General features: G+C 46.1%; 1 protein-coding gene across 10 annotated transcripts in view; it reads right to left on the bottom strand.

The window, feature by feature from the left end:
- neb (nebulin) overlaps nucleotides 1-15,398 on the bottom strand; it is a 56,096-nt gene that overhangs the window by 9,337 nt on the left and 31,361 nt on the right. For 8 of the 10 annotated variants that reach the window (XM_067251126.1, XM_067251158.1, XM_067251167.1 and 5 more), the window contains 42 exons: nucleotides 15,186-15,290; nucleotides 14,964-15,068; nucleotides 14,687-14,791; nucleotides 14,486-14,593; nucleotides 14,248-14,358; nucleotides 13,937-14,134; nucleotides 13,663-13,767; nucleotides 13,309-13,413; nucleotides 13,103-13,207; nucleotides 12,774-12,995; nucleotides 12,383-12,580; nucleotides 12,113-12,217; nucleotides 11,889-11,993; nucleotides 11,659-11,766; nucleotides 11,409-11,516; nucleotides 11,097-11,204; nucleotides 10,868-10,972; nucleotides 10,664-10,768; nucleotides 10,383-10,481; nucleotides 10,171-10,275; nucleotides 9,962-10,066; nucleotides 9,669-9,773; nucleotides 9,454-9,558; nucleotides 9,241-9,345; nucleotides 8,968-9,072; nucleotides 8,752-8,856; nucleotides 8,498-8,602; nucleotides 7,991-8,092; nucleotides 6,026-6,127; nucleotides 5,763-5,870; nucleotides 5,546-5,650; nucleotides 5,355-5,459; nucleotides 5,148-5,249; nucleotides 4,913-5,017; nucleotides 4,722-4,832; nucleotides 4,509-4,619; nucleotides 4,252-4,353; nucleotides 3,907-4,011; nucleotides 3,296-3,385; nucleotides 1,889-2,002; nucleotides 1,697-1,801; nucleotides 226-330 (listed from right to left, as the gene is read on the bottom strand). In XM_067251126.1, the coding sequence (XP_067107227.1) occupies nucleotides 226-330; nucleotides 1,697-1,801; nucleotides 1,889-2,002; nucleotides 3,296-3,385; nucleotides 3,907-4,011; nucleotides 4,252-4,353; nucleotides 4,509-4,619; nucleotides 4,722-4,832; nucleotides 4,913-5,017; nucleotides 5,148-5,249; nucleotides 5,355-5,459; nucleotides 5,546-5,650; nucleotides 5,763-5,870; nucleotides 6,026-6,127; nucleotides 7,991-8,092; nucleotides 8,498-8,602; nucleotides 8,752-8,856; nucleotides 8,968-9,072; nucleotides 9,241-9,345; nucleotides 9,454-9,558; nucleotides 9,669-9,773; nucleotides 9,962-10,066; nucleotides 10,171-10,275; nucleotides 10,383-10,481; nucleotides 10,664-10,768; nucleotides 10,868-10,972; nucleotides 11,097-11,204; nucleotides 11,409-11,516; nucleotides 11,659-11,766; nucleotides 11,889-11,993; nucleotides 12,113-12,217; nucleotides 12,383-12,580; nucleotides 12,774-12,995; nucleotides 13,103-13,207; nucleotides 13,309-13,413; nucleotides 13,663-13,767; nucleotides 13,937-14,134; nucleotides 14,248-14,358; nucleotides 14,486-14,593; nucleotides 14,687-14,791; nucleotides 14,964-15,068; nucleotides 15,186-15,290 (4,722 nt within the window). Of the gene's footprint in view, nucleotides 1-225; nucleotides 331-815; nucleotides 921-1,696; nucleotides 1,802-1,888; nucleotides 2,003-3,295; nucleotides 3,386-3,906; nucleotides 4,012-4,251; nucleotides 4,354-4,508; nucleotides 4,620-4,721; nucleotides 4,833-4,912; nucleotides 5,018-5,147; nucleotides 5,250-5,354; nucleotides 5,460-5,545; nucleotides 5,651-5,762; nucleotides 5,871-6,025; nucleotides 6,128-7,990; nucleotides 8,093-8,497; nucleotides 8,603-8,751; nucleotides 8,857-8,967; nucleotides 9,073-9,240; nucleotides 9,346-9,453; nucleotides 9,559-9,668; nucleotides 9,774-9,961; nucleotides 10,067-10,170; nucleotides 10,276-10,382; nucleotides 10,482-10,663; nucleotides 10,769-10,867; nucleotides 10,973-11,096; nucleotides 11,205-11,408; nucleotides 11,517-11,658; nucleotides 11,767-11,888; nucleotides 11,994-12,112; nucleotides 12,218-12,382; nucleotides 12,581-12,773; nucleotides 12,996-13,102; nucleotides 13,208-13,308; nucleotides 13,414-13,662; nucleotides 13,768-13,936; nucleotides 14,135-14,247; nucleotides 14,359-14,485; nucleotides 14,594-14,686; nucleotides 14,792-14,963; nucleotides 15,069-15,185; nucleotides 15,291-15,398 lie in introns of all 10 variants that reach the window. The other 2 variants (XM_067251178.1, XM_067251149.1) reach the window with 2 other exon arrangements.

The following is a 15,398-nucleotide window of genomic DNA, read 5'->3' as shown; positions in this document are numbered from 1 at the left end:
GTTCATTCAACAGACCATACAGCATAGCCCCTTTAACGTCTCAAACAACACAGACCTCCGATGGCATAATCACAAGAATAAGCAGCAGAGCAAACGGATGTATGGAATGTTTGGAAGAGGCCATTCGGTTTCCCCAGCACGTGATCCAGGGGGTCCTGCTGAGGGGAGGCAGGGCAAAAAACAACCAGCGTGGTGTGACTGACAGGCCGGGGGGAGGGAGCTCACCTGGCTCTGCATGTGCTGGGCCTCCTTGGCCGTCACGTACGTGGGCGTCTCAAAGTCCAACATGGCCTTTCCTCTCTCCTTCTCATACTTCTCCTTGTACTTCACCTGGAGATGGCCACACGCACACAGTCATACATGCACTCGCTACATGGGCTGTTAGCCTATGTCGTAGGCTTGACAGATCCTATTTCAGTAAGCAAGGTAAGTTTCTGTCTGAAGTAAAAAGTCACTTTGCACCTACTGGGATGTATGGTTCACTGGGATGTATGGTTCACAGTAAAGTTTATGTAATATAAACATTTAGGATTAATAAGGGGAGTGACACTTGAGAAAATCTTTACTGATTCAATAAAACCACCAAGTACAGTGCTTTTACAAGTCAACCAAACCCTTAAAAAGTAGCTCTGTACAAACACAATTTACAACACAGTTTAATCTACTGCCTCTATTTTACAGGTTTGGATCAAGTACACTGAGACGTAACCATGGAGATGTTCAAACGGGAAATGGCACCTCAAACACTTGGGGGAAACGTGGGGGATGTCTGTAGGGCTTCCACAGGTGTGCTCATGACATCGTGACCCACTTACGTGACTCTGCAGTTCTGAGGCCTCCTTGTGGTGGAGCTGTTCAGGTGTGTCGGCGATCATAAGGTAGTGACCCTTACTGTCCTCAAATTTCTTCTTGTACTGGTACTAAGGGGGAACGCCGGGCGACGTGAAGCAGTTCAGCACAACAAAGAAATCAAAAGGAGTATTTGCCCACTGCCACCCATTTGAAAAACAGATGTTTTGTAAAAAATGTGGACATGAAAATGGGAGGGATCATGCCACATTAAAACAGATCACAGAATTTGTGTGAGAAAAAAAAGAGGAAAAATACGTTGAAAACTAAATCCATTTGGGATAATGGTCATTCAGAAGTCATAAAAGATGATATTTTGCATTGGTTGAGATTTAAAAATAAAAAACAACAACAATGCATGAAAGATGAAGGGTGAGGCAGGGGGCTGTGTTTTAAGATGTTATGGAAAAAGTTAAAGAAGTTATAAAAAGAGTTACGAGTTATAGAAAAAGGTCACATATCTAACACATGGCAACATGACGTCACTTGATAATAATAATAATTAAAAAAAATGAAGGTTATGATGTATGCTAGTTGCAGGAGGTTTAGAGGTCAGAGGTGAGAAGGGCCAAGGGTCACTACCAGATGATGTCCTTGGGAGTTATGGATGAAGAATGATGCTACCGGGTATCTTAGTTCAAGTCGAGCTCGGAGAGCAAGCGAGAGACCCCGATCGGTCCCCTTGAGACGGGCTCACGTGGCGGCCTGGAGGCGTTAGAGGGGACTGTGACGTGGAAGGAGGGATGGAACTACAGGGTGAGCCCAGGCGTGGATGAACGGTGAGTGGATGAAAGGGAGGGAGGGAGGGAGCGGATGAGTGTGAGAGGAGGGTTAGCGGATGACTCACGCCGCTGGACAGTTTGCTGGTGCTCAGGTTGTGTTGCATGGACAGAGATTCGGCCATGTCGGTCACCGGCTTGTGGATCTTCTTCATGTCGCCCTTGTACTTCACCTGGGAGAGCAGAAATCCAGGCACTCAGAGACGCATGATAATACAGGTGGTGGGTGGGGTGGTATTTCGATCTGGGAAAGCACCTACCTCACTAGCCAGGATGTTTGCATCCTTCAGTGTCTGGTAAATCTTACTGTCCTTCAAGTCATACTGTGCCTTCCTTCCTCTCATCTCCTTGTCATGCTTCTCCTTGTACTTCACCTATGAGGACAGGCCAATGTGTTGACGCGTGTTAGTGTCAATCTGACAGACTGTCTGGCGGCTATCACACTTGGAGAAACGGATTAACAAGGAGAAAAGAAAACAGGATCACATAGCAATGGGTCACGTTGTATAAAAAGGGCTTATGATGATCATTTCGTTTGACAGTATGGGATGGGATCTTTAGACAGTAAAAGAAGTGCATTCCAAATTGAGAAGTCCCAATCACATTTACTGTGCATTCTACTCGATCAGATGGAATCTGTAGTCCCTTGTTATACAGAGCAATGGTTGTAGTCAAGAACCAGAGAGTTTGTGTTCTACCTCCTGGGAGTAACTAACTGCTGCATGCCGATTTATCGGAGGAGAGGGACTGCAGCGTCATTGTACTGTACCAACTACTTCCAGGAGGCAGGCCAAATAGTCCAAACACAGATAAGTGTACAAGCACAAACGTAGAGCTCATATATATGTATGTATGAGAGTATATATGGTAGATGGGAGAGGGAGACTGTGATGCGGGGATCTCACTGCAGACATAGTCCGAGACTCCGGATCTGCAGAGGAACCAACTTTAGAGTAGAAGACAAAATACCAAACTGCAAACATCAGGCAGACAGAGAGAACTTGAAGGATGTGTAAACCCAATAGTCCTATTTTCTAAATGAGTCTTGTCCTTGGCATCTATTCAACAGGGACACATTTGACTGTATATTTGATATAGTACTGGATTTACATACTGGATTTACACAGTCCTTACAGTACAGGGAAATTATGTAGTAGAATGATGCAACAGCGTTCAGCCTATGACGACATGTCACCGTAGAGGCCATTTCATACAGGGCACTGGGACAGAGATGTCGAGTGATGTGTATGTCTTGGGGGTACCTCACGGCAAATAAATACCATAGAGAATGAACATTTTCAATTAACCTTTGAGGTGAATTTGATGGCTTCTGAATTAGTAAAGGCCAGGCTATGCTTTTTATGCTTGTCAGAAGGGCAAAGGTTTGCCAGGGAAATAGAAAAAAGCGAGGGTGAACACTGATAACACAAAACGGACAGGAAAGATCATTTGAACATAACTTGTGAGAGAAAACCAAAAAAATGTAAATGCGAGGAAAATATCAATGTCGTCTGATTTAGTGTAATGTGCAGTGAGGCCCGTGCCGCCCCAGAGCCCCTAAGAAGGTCAGGCGGTCAAGTCAAGAGAAAAGGAGGCGCAAAGACGACAGACAGGAAGTTGCAGCTGATTGGTTCCCGGGAGGGGGGGTTTGAGGTTGGCCTCCTTACATTACTAGTCAGGGAGCTCATTTTCTTAATGTGGCGCATCTGGGGCGTGTCGTAGGAGGCCGTCCCGTGGAGGGAGGGCGTGCCCTCTACCTATAAAGCGTAGTGAGATGGAGGGGTGAGAGCAGAGTAAACACAATGGACATGCTGGGGGGAGATGGAGAGGGTTGTACATAGTGGGAAAGGCATATGAACATATATATCTATGGAGGATCAGACAGGACTGACAAGGACAGTGTGGGACATACTGGAGATATTAATGCAGGATGGCAGGGGAAGCACTAATGATGAGCTTTTAACTGCTAGCTGGCTCAATTGTTAACGGAATAGAGCGTCTGAGAGCACTACAATCTATGGGCGCAATATCAAGTCTCTGGAAATCTGAAACTTGGTTTGATCACGACACCAGCTGAGGGATAACACCATCAGCGGAAAAATACGATACAAAACTCGTCTGAAAGCAGACCGTAACAAACCACTTGGGAATGTCATATGTGGACAGAGTGGGTCAATGTGAACAGAAAAGAGGTAACTGATCATCAAACGGGGCAGAACGGTGTTGACACTGCCCCAGGACAGGGCTCCCTGGCTGGGTGAAGGGGTGGTTACCGTACCTGGCTGGTCAGCTTGGACACCTCTGTGGCCAGAGCAATGTCAGGGCGGTGGGCCAGGGAGCCTCCACGACTAGCCTCCTGGCGAGCCTTCTCACGGTAGCCAACCTAGCAGACAGACACGGAACACCGTTAACGGACAACACAGTCTTGTTGATGTGATAACGCAAGATACCTTCTTGTTTGTCATAGAAAATAACCTTACTATGCATATAATCATCTTACAGGGATGTTTGTCCAAATTGACCAACATGGTGAACATGGATAAGCAAGCCACAACCCTACATTTGCAAGTCCAATTGGAAAGGCCACTGGGCCAGGAGGGCAACCATGATGTACATTACTTACATCACTGACAAGCTTGGCAGTCTGCGTGGCCTTCCTGATGTCAGGACGGTCGGCTACAGAGGTGTAGTTTAGCTTGGCCTTGGCGTCTTTCCTATAGGCAAACTGGGAGGTGGGCAGAGACATAAAAACACAGTTACCAAATGTAGAGACCGCCAAGAGAAAGTATGCATGAGAGATGGACACAAGTGTTTCTATGGTAACAACACCTATGAGTGAGATTAGAGAGCTCGTAAAGTGTTGGACAGAGAGAGACTTACATTGCTCTGGCTCTTGGCCACCTCCATGGCATGCTGCACATCAGGTGGTACAATCATGTTGTTGTACTTTGACTTCCCTTTCTCGGCCTCAAACTTCTCCTTGTAGAGTTTCTGTCGTGGACAAGATGGTGGGGGGTGGAGGAGTTAGTGACAAAGCAACCCAAAACAGCTAGGCCTTTATATGATCCCCATCCTAGTGTGGGTTCCACTCACCCCGCTGATGAGCTTGTTGATCTCCTTGCTGTGGATGGTGTCCCGGGTCTGAGCCAAGGTGGTGAAGGAGCCAGACTGCTGGTCCTTCTTACTGGCCTCTTTGTATTTGCTCTGAAATAGGTCCATCAACAGCCAGTCATGAATTGTTCCCATGTACAGTGACCCACAAATCCAAGTAGGATATTTCTTACCTCAGACACAAGACTGCGCACTGCTTTGGCGTGGAGGATCTGAGGAGTGTCCATAACAGCCTTGTACTGTCCTTTAGACGACTCATATTTTTGTCTGTATTTCACCTGGAAATAGGGTTAAGGTTATAAAACAAAACAATAGGAACAATGGGTTATTAAAGGTCTAAGGTTATTCAGGTTGATGGGACATGTCTTGAGTGTGACTGTACACTGAGAGAGTAAGTGAGGGACTCACATTGGACATATCAGAATTGTTCTTGGCCAGGACAGTGAGCTTGTCATCCACCACGGACATCATACAGCCTTTCATCATCTCCTTGTCATACTTGTACTCAATCTGTGGATTCATAAAAAACAATAGGCATTACAAAATCCAGAGATTTAATATGGAGGCAGTAAGAAGTCATCGTTAGCGATTTCTTCTGAATAAAGTTGAACTGACATCACTCTGCTGGAAGGTGTTCTTGGCATTATGGACAAAGTCAGGTCTGTCCACGGTCCAGATCCACTTGTTCTTTGTGGCATGGTACTTCTTGCGGTAATCAAGCTGCAGAAGGCAAAGTAAACAGTTATCCATCCATTCCTTCATCTATCCATCCTAGCATACTCGAAGGCCAGAACTGCGAGACTCACATTGCTAATGTTCTTGTAGGCCTCCTTGGCGGCGCGGATTTCGTGGGAATCGGGAGCCATGTTGATCTGAGCCTTGCTCCTCTCGTATACCTCCCTGTACTTCAGCTGCAAGAAACAGGAACACGGGTCAAAAGGTCAAAGACACAGAACTCCAGCTAAGACTTCAGGCCTGGCAAGCGACCGATGTGGTAAGTCGATGCTGGTTTGAGGGACGTACGTTGCTGGTGATCTCCTTCACCCTCTTCATGTGGTTGGTGGCTGGAGTGTCATAGGGCAGGGTGTAGCCCTTGGCCTTGTTCTTGTGGTATTCCATCTTGTAAATAACCTGGAAGGAAAATCATAAACTTTGTGAGACCATCATTAAAAACAAACTCCATGAAGCCGGGAAAGTGGGAGAAATCTACTTGGTAAATCTGCATTAAAATGTGTGTTTTCACGTTTCCTTGCTTGAATGGATAGACACAAACAGAGCAGACTCACATCGCTGATCTTCTTGCTGCGTTTATGGGACTCGTGCTCAGGGGTCTCCAGGATGGAGGTGAACTTGTCCTTGGCTTTCTCATACTGCTCCCTGTACTTCCACTGAGGGAAGAGGTGGGGTAGAGGGACACCAAAGATAGACATCCTCAGACACAGTGTAGTATTCGTTTGATCCACATCAGTTCCACAAGCATGAGTAATCTATGAATTTACCTTAATTTATATTATTTATTATTCATGTTATATGATTGCTGTATAATTGATCATATAACTGTATGGTTACACATAACTACATGAATGTGTGTGTGTGTGTGTGTCAAATGCGGTTGTATTGAATAACATGCATAATAGCCAGATCAAGAAATGCAAAAAGTTTCTGTGAGTCTACAAGTACATTACAAGTACTTGGAATGTACAGTACATTCTACATGTATTCATTTACAAGTTAGATGAACTGGAACATAATAAGATGTGTATAGAGGAGAGGCCATGCACAGGTGAGTTAATATCCTCAGTACGGGCTTTACATGCAGCAACCAAACAAACAAACAAACAAACAAACAGGCATGGTCAAATGTTTAGGGAGATGGACAAACGTGTTACCAATACTCAGATAAAAGGTGGCTGTTGTTTCCATGTTGGCGATTTCCATCAGCAGCGGTTTGTTCATGTCATGATGCAGCAACTCCACAACTAGGCTACTGTATTATGCCACTGATACGGTGCAGTATCTCTAACACATGGTTCAACAACAATGGCCATGTGGCACAGGAACATTGAACGGGAAAGAGTGAACTGCACTGAAGATTTAAAGTGTGCGGCTTCTGTTTATCGGTATGATTTCTCGTTTGATTACACTTATGTGAATCTATCAAACTACTGATTGTGTCACTGGCAGCGAAGATTCCACATTCCAAACTACCTTGGAATGTCGGTCATACTCTGCGTGTTTGGGACAGGGTGACGGAGGGTAGCGAGGGGTCTAGTGGTCAGTACAGTGCGTGTGTTTTAGAAGCAGGGTGGAGGACAAGTGGGGGTTCCACATCTGGAGTTAGCCAGGATAAAAAATGACAATGGAGAGGATGGGAAGTACAGGGAATTCTTGAGGCTCTGTCCAGAAACAACGTCTAGGCCTCAGCCCTCTGACACTGTGAGACAACTTGGCAGGTCCAGAATAAGCAATGTCGACTCCAGCTCTCCTTTTGCCTGTTTGTATAATCCATGCACCAGTGTCTGGGGGCAAGTCTAAGGGGGTTGTTTGTGAACAGAAGCCTGCTGTATGGGAGAGGGTTTCTGGGGCTCCACTGCTCTGATGGTTACCTTACTCCTCATGCCAGAGTTGTACAGAGCGCTGAGGATGTCTGGTCGGAGCAGCTCATTGCAGCCACTCTTTAGCAGCTCCTTGGCTCGGGATTTATATTTCATCTGTCCACGTCAGGACAACACACACACACAGACACACACAGACACAGCATGCCAAATGTGAGGGCGGCGACACGCTGGCGTAGCCTGGTGACTCCCAGGATCCAAACACGGAGTCCGAGCTGGGTCTTAATCTGTGCTCTTGGGCTGAAGCCTCCCCTTTAAGAATATCGAGGGAGAAATGGTGTGATCGTCTCCGATTACGGCCCTTTCGAGGAGATGGACTCACTTAGATAGTTTTGTATTCAAATCGAAAAAATATCACAGAAACAGGGCCTCAGGCCATGAAAGAGCACAGTTTAAGGTGAGTCCTGACCACTCAAAATAACCCCCACTGGGCTACTTGAGTGGCAGAGCGTGGGAAACCTGTGCGAGTGAGAGAGAGAGTTGTGAATGTCAACGGGTGACGTCCTCGCCATGCGGACATGGCCTTCGGCAGGCAGCAGATGACCTCATGCACTGGGCTCAGAGGCAGGCGTTCTGATTGGCCCACAGGAGGCGGGCGTGGGCGGGGCGTAGGGCCAGCTGGCTCAGGGGTGTTACCTGGCTCTGGGCCTTGGCCTCCCTGGCCATCAGGTTTTTGGGATCATCCAGAACAACGGAGTACTTATCCTTGCTCTTCTCATAGGCTGATCTATAGGTCCTCTGCTCAGAATATCAGAAGGAAGTTAAAGACAACTGCCAAACAATAGTTCTCTGTGATATTTACACACTCTTGAGGGAGAAAAGTCAGTTAATAGCATTTGATAAGGATGTCCAGAGGAATGTTCTGCCGGAAATTAAATGACTACATAAAACTGAAGTGATAACACATTAGAGTACAGTGAATACGATGGGGAACCAACATTCTTAGCTACGGATGAAAGATCTCAGTATTACAATAACATCGCTGGCAACTTTTACCTTAACAGCTGAGAATCCAACACAGATGCAGGTAAAGAAAGCACATAATACTCATTACTGTGTCTGCTGATCAACATGTATATTTCAGGAGTAATGCCTACATACCATGAAAAGATTGGATGCATCCAAACGATATCAGTGACTTACATCGTTGATGAGAACAGACGCGTTCTTGGCGGCGTGGAAGAAGGGAGTATCGCAGGTGTACTTGAAGTTGTATCTGTTCTTCTCGAATGAAGCTTTGTACAGCCTCTGTCGTCGTGAGGAAACACACAAGTGTGGTTACGACAGCGAGGACAATTTCAAACAAAACCTCAGGTGGCATCCAATATACAATTGACATCACAGATGTCAAACGTGTGCTATATCACAGGTCGGATATGATATTGTGGATCCCTTACCTCACTGTACAGAGTCTTGTTCTTCTCTGCCTGGACCATCTCAGGTCTATCCCACACAAAGCAGCCGATACCCTTCATCCAATCCATATCCTCCTTGTACTTGATCTGATGTTGGAGACAGCGAATGGGGGTTAGTCATGTGACTCCAATAGACGTGTCTCGGTGCAATCTGACTGAACTATGAAGGGTTATTAAGGCGTCTGCGCCACCACTCACATCGCTGACGGCATCGCTGACATTCCTGCTGTGGAAGAACTCGGGGCGGTCGGGAATAGACCTCCATGTACCGAGAGAGTTGATGTACTTCTCCCTGTACTTGACCTGGGTGGAAATGAAAGAGATTAAGAAACGGAACCACAACAAATGTATTTTCTTTTTCTAGTTTATCCCTCAAAGTAACTCTGATCAAATTGACTTTAGAATAAATGACAGACTGCAGCGTAATCCCCTGTGACGCCAAAAGGGCAGAGAACTCGAACAGAAACTGACCTCACTGATGTCATCAGTGACCCTGCGGTGGCAGACAATGTCCAGGGCATCCTGGACAGTGTGGTAGTGTCCCTTTGACAGCTCAAAGGTCTCCTTGTAGCGCAACTGCAGAGAAAACAGGGATACAGTCATTCAGACGCCGGTGAGACGACCCATGAAAACGACACCCATGAAAAGTAAAGCTAGACCTTTCCCCCAACAGATCATACTCACGTCGCTGGAGTTGAGGTAGGCCTTCTTGGCGCGCACTAGGATGGGCGTGTCGGCAATAGAAGTGTACTTGTGCTTCATCTTCTCATACTGGTTCTTGTATTTGTTCTGGATGATGAGACAAGTGGAGGTTACTCCCCTCATTTACAAGAGCTGTGGTCCCCCCCCCCAAAAGAGACCTGATTGCTGAGGTAGAGGACACTATTGAGAGGACTTACTTCACTGACGATGACCTTCATTGCTCTGGAATGGTCCATAGTGGGGGTGTCAATCTCCTGGGTGAAGTGGGCTCTCTCTTTGGAGGCCAGGTCAGTGTACTGGTACTGTAGACACCAACCACACAAACACACCTCAAATGACCAGCGGATCGTTTTTGTGCAGAACAAGACAGGAAACGGAGTGGTTTCTTCCCAACTAGGCTTATGGAGACAAGCTTCGCGTACGAAACCAATACATGCAATTGATGGACGGACTGGAAATATTTGGCGCCGTGACTTCCGTCCCGACTTGCCTTGTTGGTGAGCTGCTGGGCCCACTTGACTCTCTGGATGTCCATGGAGTCCAGAGTGGTGGTGCACTTGCTCTGCTCCTCGGCGGCCTGGGCCTTGTACACACGCTGTGGAGGACAGGAAAAAAAGGCAACACTTCCGGGTGACTCAGAGCTCACTGGACATAACCCGTAGAGTAGGAGGAAGGCGAGAAGGAAATCAGGTGACTCACGCCGCTCATGTGGGTCTTGAGCTCAGACACACGCTGGTACTCTGGGGTGTCCAGGACCACGGAGAACTTGCCGCGGTTCTTCATGGCTTCGACGCCATAGTTGGCCTATTTGAAGGGAGAGAGGAACTTCAAAAACACTATCCACTGTTAAGTTGTATCCACGGTAGAGCTTTTACACTGAGCCAAAGGATGATGAGCGGGATGTCGATTACCCTGAACTTGGTGATGTTGCGAACATGGACCATCTCAGGGGTGTCATACAGGAAGCAGCCCATGCCTCTCAGCCACTGCAGGTCCTCTTTGTACCTCAGCTGGAAGTGACATCATACACACAAGTACACAGGATAGTTACACTACTGCTGCAGTACAGCGTGCAAAACACAAAACGCATGTTGATTTAGGATGAACCTTATGAGACAAATATAAACACACAAGTCACACATCTGCACTCAAATCCCATAAACGTATGCGTGTAGGAAGTCTTTGGACGTACATCGCTTGTGATCTCATTCACATGGTGGCAGTGCATGAGTTGAGGAGTGGTCGCCATGGCGATCAAGGTGCCTCTGTTGTTAAAGTACTTCTCCTTGTAGCACAACTGTGGAAGGGAAAAGTGTTAAATGGATGTGAAAAATATGGCATGAAAGTAACATTTTAGTGACCTGTGGTTGCATGTGGTTGAGAGACGGTGACTCACGTTGCTGATGGCCTCCTGGGTCATCTTGACCTGTTTAATCTCAGGGGTATCATATTCAGAATGGAACTTTTCCTTCTCCTTCTCATACTTCTCGCGGTACAGACGCTGTGAAGAGAGAGAGAGAGAGAGGGGGGGGGAATGAAACCAGTATAACTCACCCACTACCTTCAGAGAGTACATCCTTATCATGTGAAGGACAAGAATCAATGTTGGCAAGGTGTGGTCTTACGGGGTTGGTGATCTTGTTAGCCTTCCTGATGTTGACAAAGCTGACTCCCTCGGGGTCTAGGGTATAGGCCTTGGCCTTGGTCAGGTCATGGGCTTCACTGTACTTCACCTAATGACAACACAAACACAAACACCATCGACTGAGTCAGGAAGATTAACAGAACATTTGACGTCACAACAATTGAAACACCATCCGGTAGAAGCAGTTTCATGATCGTAAATGTATTTCTAAAACAAGTACACTGCATTTTTAGGCTTTCCGACCGAAGATCTTCCCTCTATTGTTGAAATCAGAAGACAGCAGGATGCTTACACTGCTGGTGACAATGCTGTTGGCTTTGGCCTGCTTATTCAGAGGAGTATCGTAGGGAAGGGTGTACCCAGTGGGCATGAAGTTCTTGTTGGCTTCTTTGTAGAAGTTCTGGAAACACAAAAGGAGGATTAAATCAGTGCCAATTGAGATTCAATAGTGGTAATCGCTGGTACAGTTCAAATGCACTTCTGATTCTTTTTTCTGATGAAGGCTGAGGGTTGAGATACTCCTGGGTGACAGAAGGACATACTTCACTCTGGATGAAGTTGGCCATGCGTGCCCTCTCCGTATCTACGGTGACCGCGGGGGCGGTGTTTGTGCCCTTGACGTTGGTGGCATAGTCTTGGCGATAGTGAAGCTGAAAGCAACAGAGAAGAGAGTGAACAGGTGAGAATTTCACTGAGAGAAAAAAGTTGTCCATATCTGTGATGACATGACAGCAAGAGGCCGTCTCGAAGGGCAATCCTCAGGGGAACTTACGTCGCTCAGGTTCTGGGAGGCCAGCTTGCTGTTCTCATAGCCTGGGGTCTCCAGGACAACAGAGTAGTCCTTGAAGTGCTCGATACCCTTGGCTCTGTATTTGTTCTGGTGGACGTGAAAGAAACATACATGCATCATCACCATACAGATTTTGACAAATCAGATTCATTTGCCTTTGGAAGGGTCGACACAATGACACGGAGGGGACGTAGAGAGAGTCTCACCTCACTCTGCAGAATGTTGGACTGTTTGCAGCGTATGATCTCGGGCGTGTCCCAGGCGTAGCAGCCAATACCTCTCAGCCAGTTCATGTCATCTTTGTAGAAGATCTGGGGAGACACCGAACGTTCAGCCATGGGAAAAGTCATGGCAAAAGACAAACCACAACAGCGATGTAGACAAAATGTCTTATCACGAGTATATAACTTGACAGTGAAGGCTATGGATTTGGATCGTCCTGTAAGGTAAAGACCAGCTACGGGAGAGACACTCACATCGCTGAGCTGCTCGTTGACCTTGCGTGCCTGGACGAACACCTGCATGTCAGGCAGGCACACCCACTGGTGCAGGCGCTTCCTGTAGTCGACCTCGCTGATCATTGCCTGGGTGTTGCGGGCGGATATAATCTCCAGCATGTCGGGTACAACTTGATTCTTGGCCTTGGTCTTCTCATAATCTTGCCTGTACAAGCGCTGTGTGAGGAGAAACAATAGATATGAAAAACCATTTCATCTGATGGAGGATGTTTATTGAAAATGCTAATCAAGGAAGTCTGAGAAAATGGTTCAATTCCCTGGCAGGGAATTGAACCGGCAACCTTCTGATTACTAGCCCGATTCCCTAACCGCTCAGCCACCTGACTCCCAAGGATGATGATGAACTCACGTCAAGGCAGAGCTTCCCAGCTTTGAGGCATCGAGCAGTGGAGGGGTCGTCCTCTATGGACTTGGGCAGGCTGTAGAGAGACTTGAACTTCTCGTAGTCCTCCTTGTACTTCACACCACTGAGGATGACTTTCTGCTGTTTGGCGTGGCTCAGAGCATGGGAGTCTGATGGGATTTGGTATGCCTTTGCCTTGACCTTATCCCAAGCAGCTGTGTATGATTTCTGGAGACAAAATATACACACATAACTTAGAGCAGAAAAGTTTTGACATGTGAAATATTTAAGAGAAAGTTATCAATTGGTGTTTCGGGAAGACATCTCAAACATACGTTGCTGTAGATTTCCTTGAGGGCGTGGCACCTAGCATAGTCATGGGTGTCCAGAATGGTTGTATACAAGTGCTTCTCTTTATGGTAGGCTTCCCTGTAGTTCAGCTGGGGGAATAAACAACAGAAGTGAGTGAATCTCATTCATGAATACATTATTGAATACGTAAAACTTAAAGACTAGGAAAATGAAGGACATGTTTGTGTACCTCACTAGCCCAGGTGGAACCCAGAATAGCAGTCACATAGACTGGAGTATCTGTCACGATGGAGTAGTTGTTGAACTCTTTTTTGCCCTCCTCTTTGTACTTGAGCTGGAAGACAAGAGTTGACAAAGATAAAAATTAAGCAATTCCTAAAAATATGTCCACACCATAGTCTACAGTGGTACATTACTTTGGTAAAATAAAACAAACCATTACTCCAGTCTTATGCTCCAGAGTGATATTAATAGTGGAACAAGAAATAATACATTTTGACCTGACAATGAGGCAAATTAGGCCCTACAAACTGTAGTGAAAGTAAGATTTTGCTGTATTTGTCCTCCTTTTCCTGTTACTCACCTCGCTCTGGAGCTCATAAGATTTCTTGGCACGAACGATCTCGGGCGTGTCCCAAACATAGCAGCCAATCCCCTTCATCCAGTTCAGGTCATCTCTGTAAAACACCTGTGAGGCGACACGACACAGGGCACAGTTTGATCAGACAGGAAATATTACAGGCATGCGCCGTTAGGTGTCTGACATGCACCACACACGTTTCAGAGGATCTTATTGTTGCATAGCTGCATGTGTGGGTGTGTGTGTCTGCATGTGCGCGCCAATGCCAGCTGCCTACATCACTGAGGATTTCGTTGTTCCTGCGGGCTCTGATGTTGTCCTCTTGGTCAGGGTGGCATGTCCATTGGTGCAGATAGTTCCGGTACAGCACAGTACTCAGCATATCTTGGCTCTTCTTTGCCACCACGTTGGCGATGACGTCAGCTGGAAGGTGGTTCTTCGTCTTGGTCTCATTGTAGGCCTTTTGATAGTCTCTCTATGGCGAAGCAGAGTGGGGTAAGATTACGAACGATAGTTTATCAACTTGCATAAGAAAGATCAAAGTGTGCTCTTGTTCTCGCCCGAATACACGTCATTGACAAAGCTCACCAGTCCCTTGGCCTTCTCTTGAGCACCACAGCGCATCACTTCAGGGAAGTCCACAAGGGTACCAGCCAGGTAGTGTCCCTTTGCCTTCTCATGGGCGTCCTTGTATTTGGCCTGGAGACATTTGATCAAATATAACAGACATAAACACACAAGACAAAACAGGAATCCAAAAACTCTGGGTAGAATACAAATGCTGGTCAGTGGGGGATTACTAACTATGAAATAAAAATAAACTCACATCACTGATGATCTCTCTGCCCTTCTTGGCTCCAATTAGGGGCATGTACTGATGGTTCAGCTGGTAACCAGTAGCTTTGGCCTCATCCCAGGCTAGTTTGTAGTATTTCTGCAATCACATCAAAATACTCGCGTAAAAAAAACTGATCACACACCAATACTGTACTAGATACTAGATGTTTAGATGCTGTTCAGGTCTTACCTCACTGATGTTCTTGGAGACTTCCCTGCTGTGGGCAAGCTGGGGGGTATCCTCAGAACCAATGTAGTGGCCCTTCTCAATGTTGAAGGTCTCTTTGTACTTCAGCTAATGGCACCACAGCAAATACGGTTTACAGTTTAGCATCCATAGTGATAAAAAATATTTCACCTTTTGTTTTTGTTCAAATACAGCACGTGTCTAGCATACATTCCATTTGTAGTGCATGTTCTATGTTTAGGAAGTAAATATTGAAGACTACAAAATACTTATTGCTTACATCACTGAGGTTGAAAGCATTATTTTTTGCCAAGATGATTTCTGGACGATCCACAATATGTGTGTACTTGGCAAAGTTATCTTTGGCATCCTTCTTGTAGAACCTCTGCAAAACAAATGAAAAAACAATGAGTTAGATACAATTGAAACTTGAAAGACAACTAAGACCTTAGAAAAATAACAAATCATCAAGCTTAGCAGAGTTAGAATTCAAGGAACTTACCTCATTGATAATCTTCTGGGCATTCCTGACTTTGACGTGGTGGACAGAGTCAGCTGCCATCCAGCCACAGCCTCTAAGCCATTCCATATCCGCCTTGTAGACAAACTAGAAACCAAGAGACATAAAAACAGGAACTTTAGTCACTGAAGGATGATTTCATAATCTCTAAAAAGTTGATGTATTACAGCAAATTTGACATGGTGATGTGAAATG

Source organism: Osmerus mordax, chromosome 2 (assembly GCF_038355195.1).
Source record: "Osmerus mordax isolate fOsmMor3 chromosome 2, fOsmMor3.pri, whole genome shotgun sequence".
In the NCBI taxonomy this organism is placed as follows: domain Eukaryota; kingdom Metazoa; phylum Chordata; class Actinopteri; order Osmeriformes; family Osmeridae; genus Osmerus; species Osmerus mordax.
The sequence above is the reverse complement of the archived record's forward strand: the minus strand, read 5'-3'. Positions and strand labels throughout refer to the sequence as shown.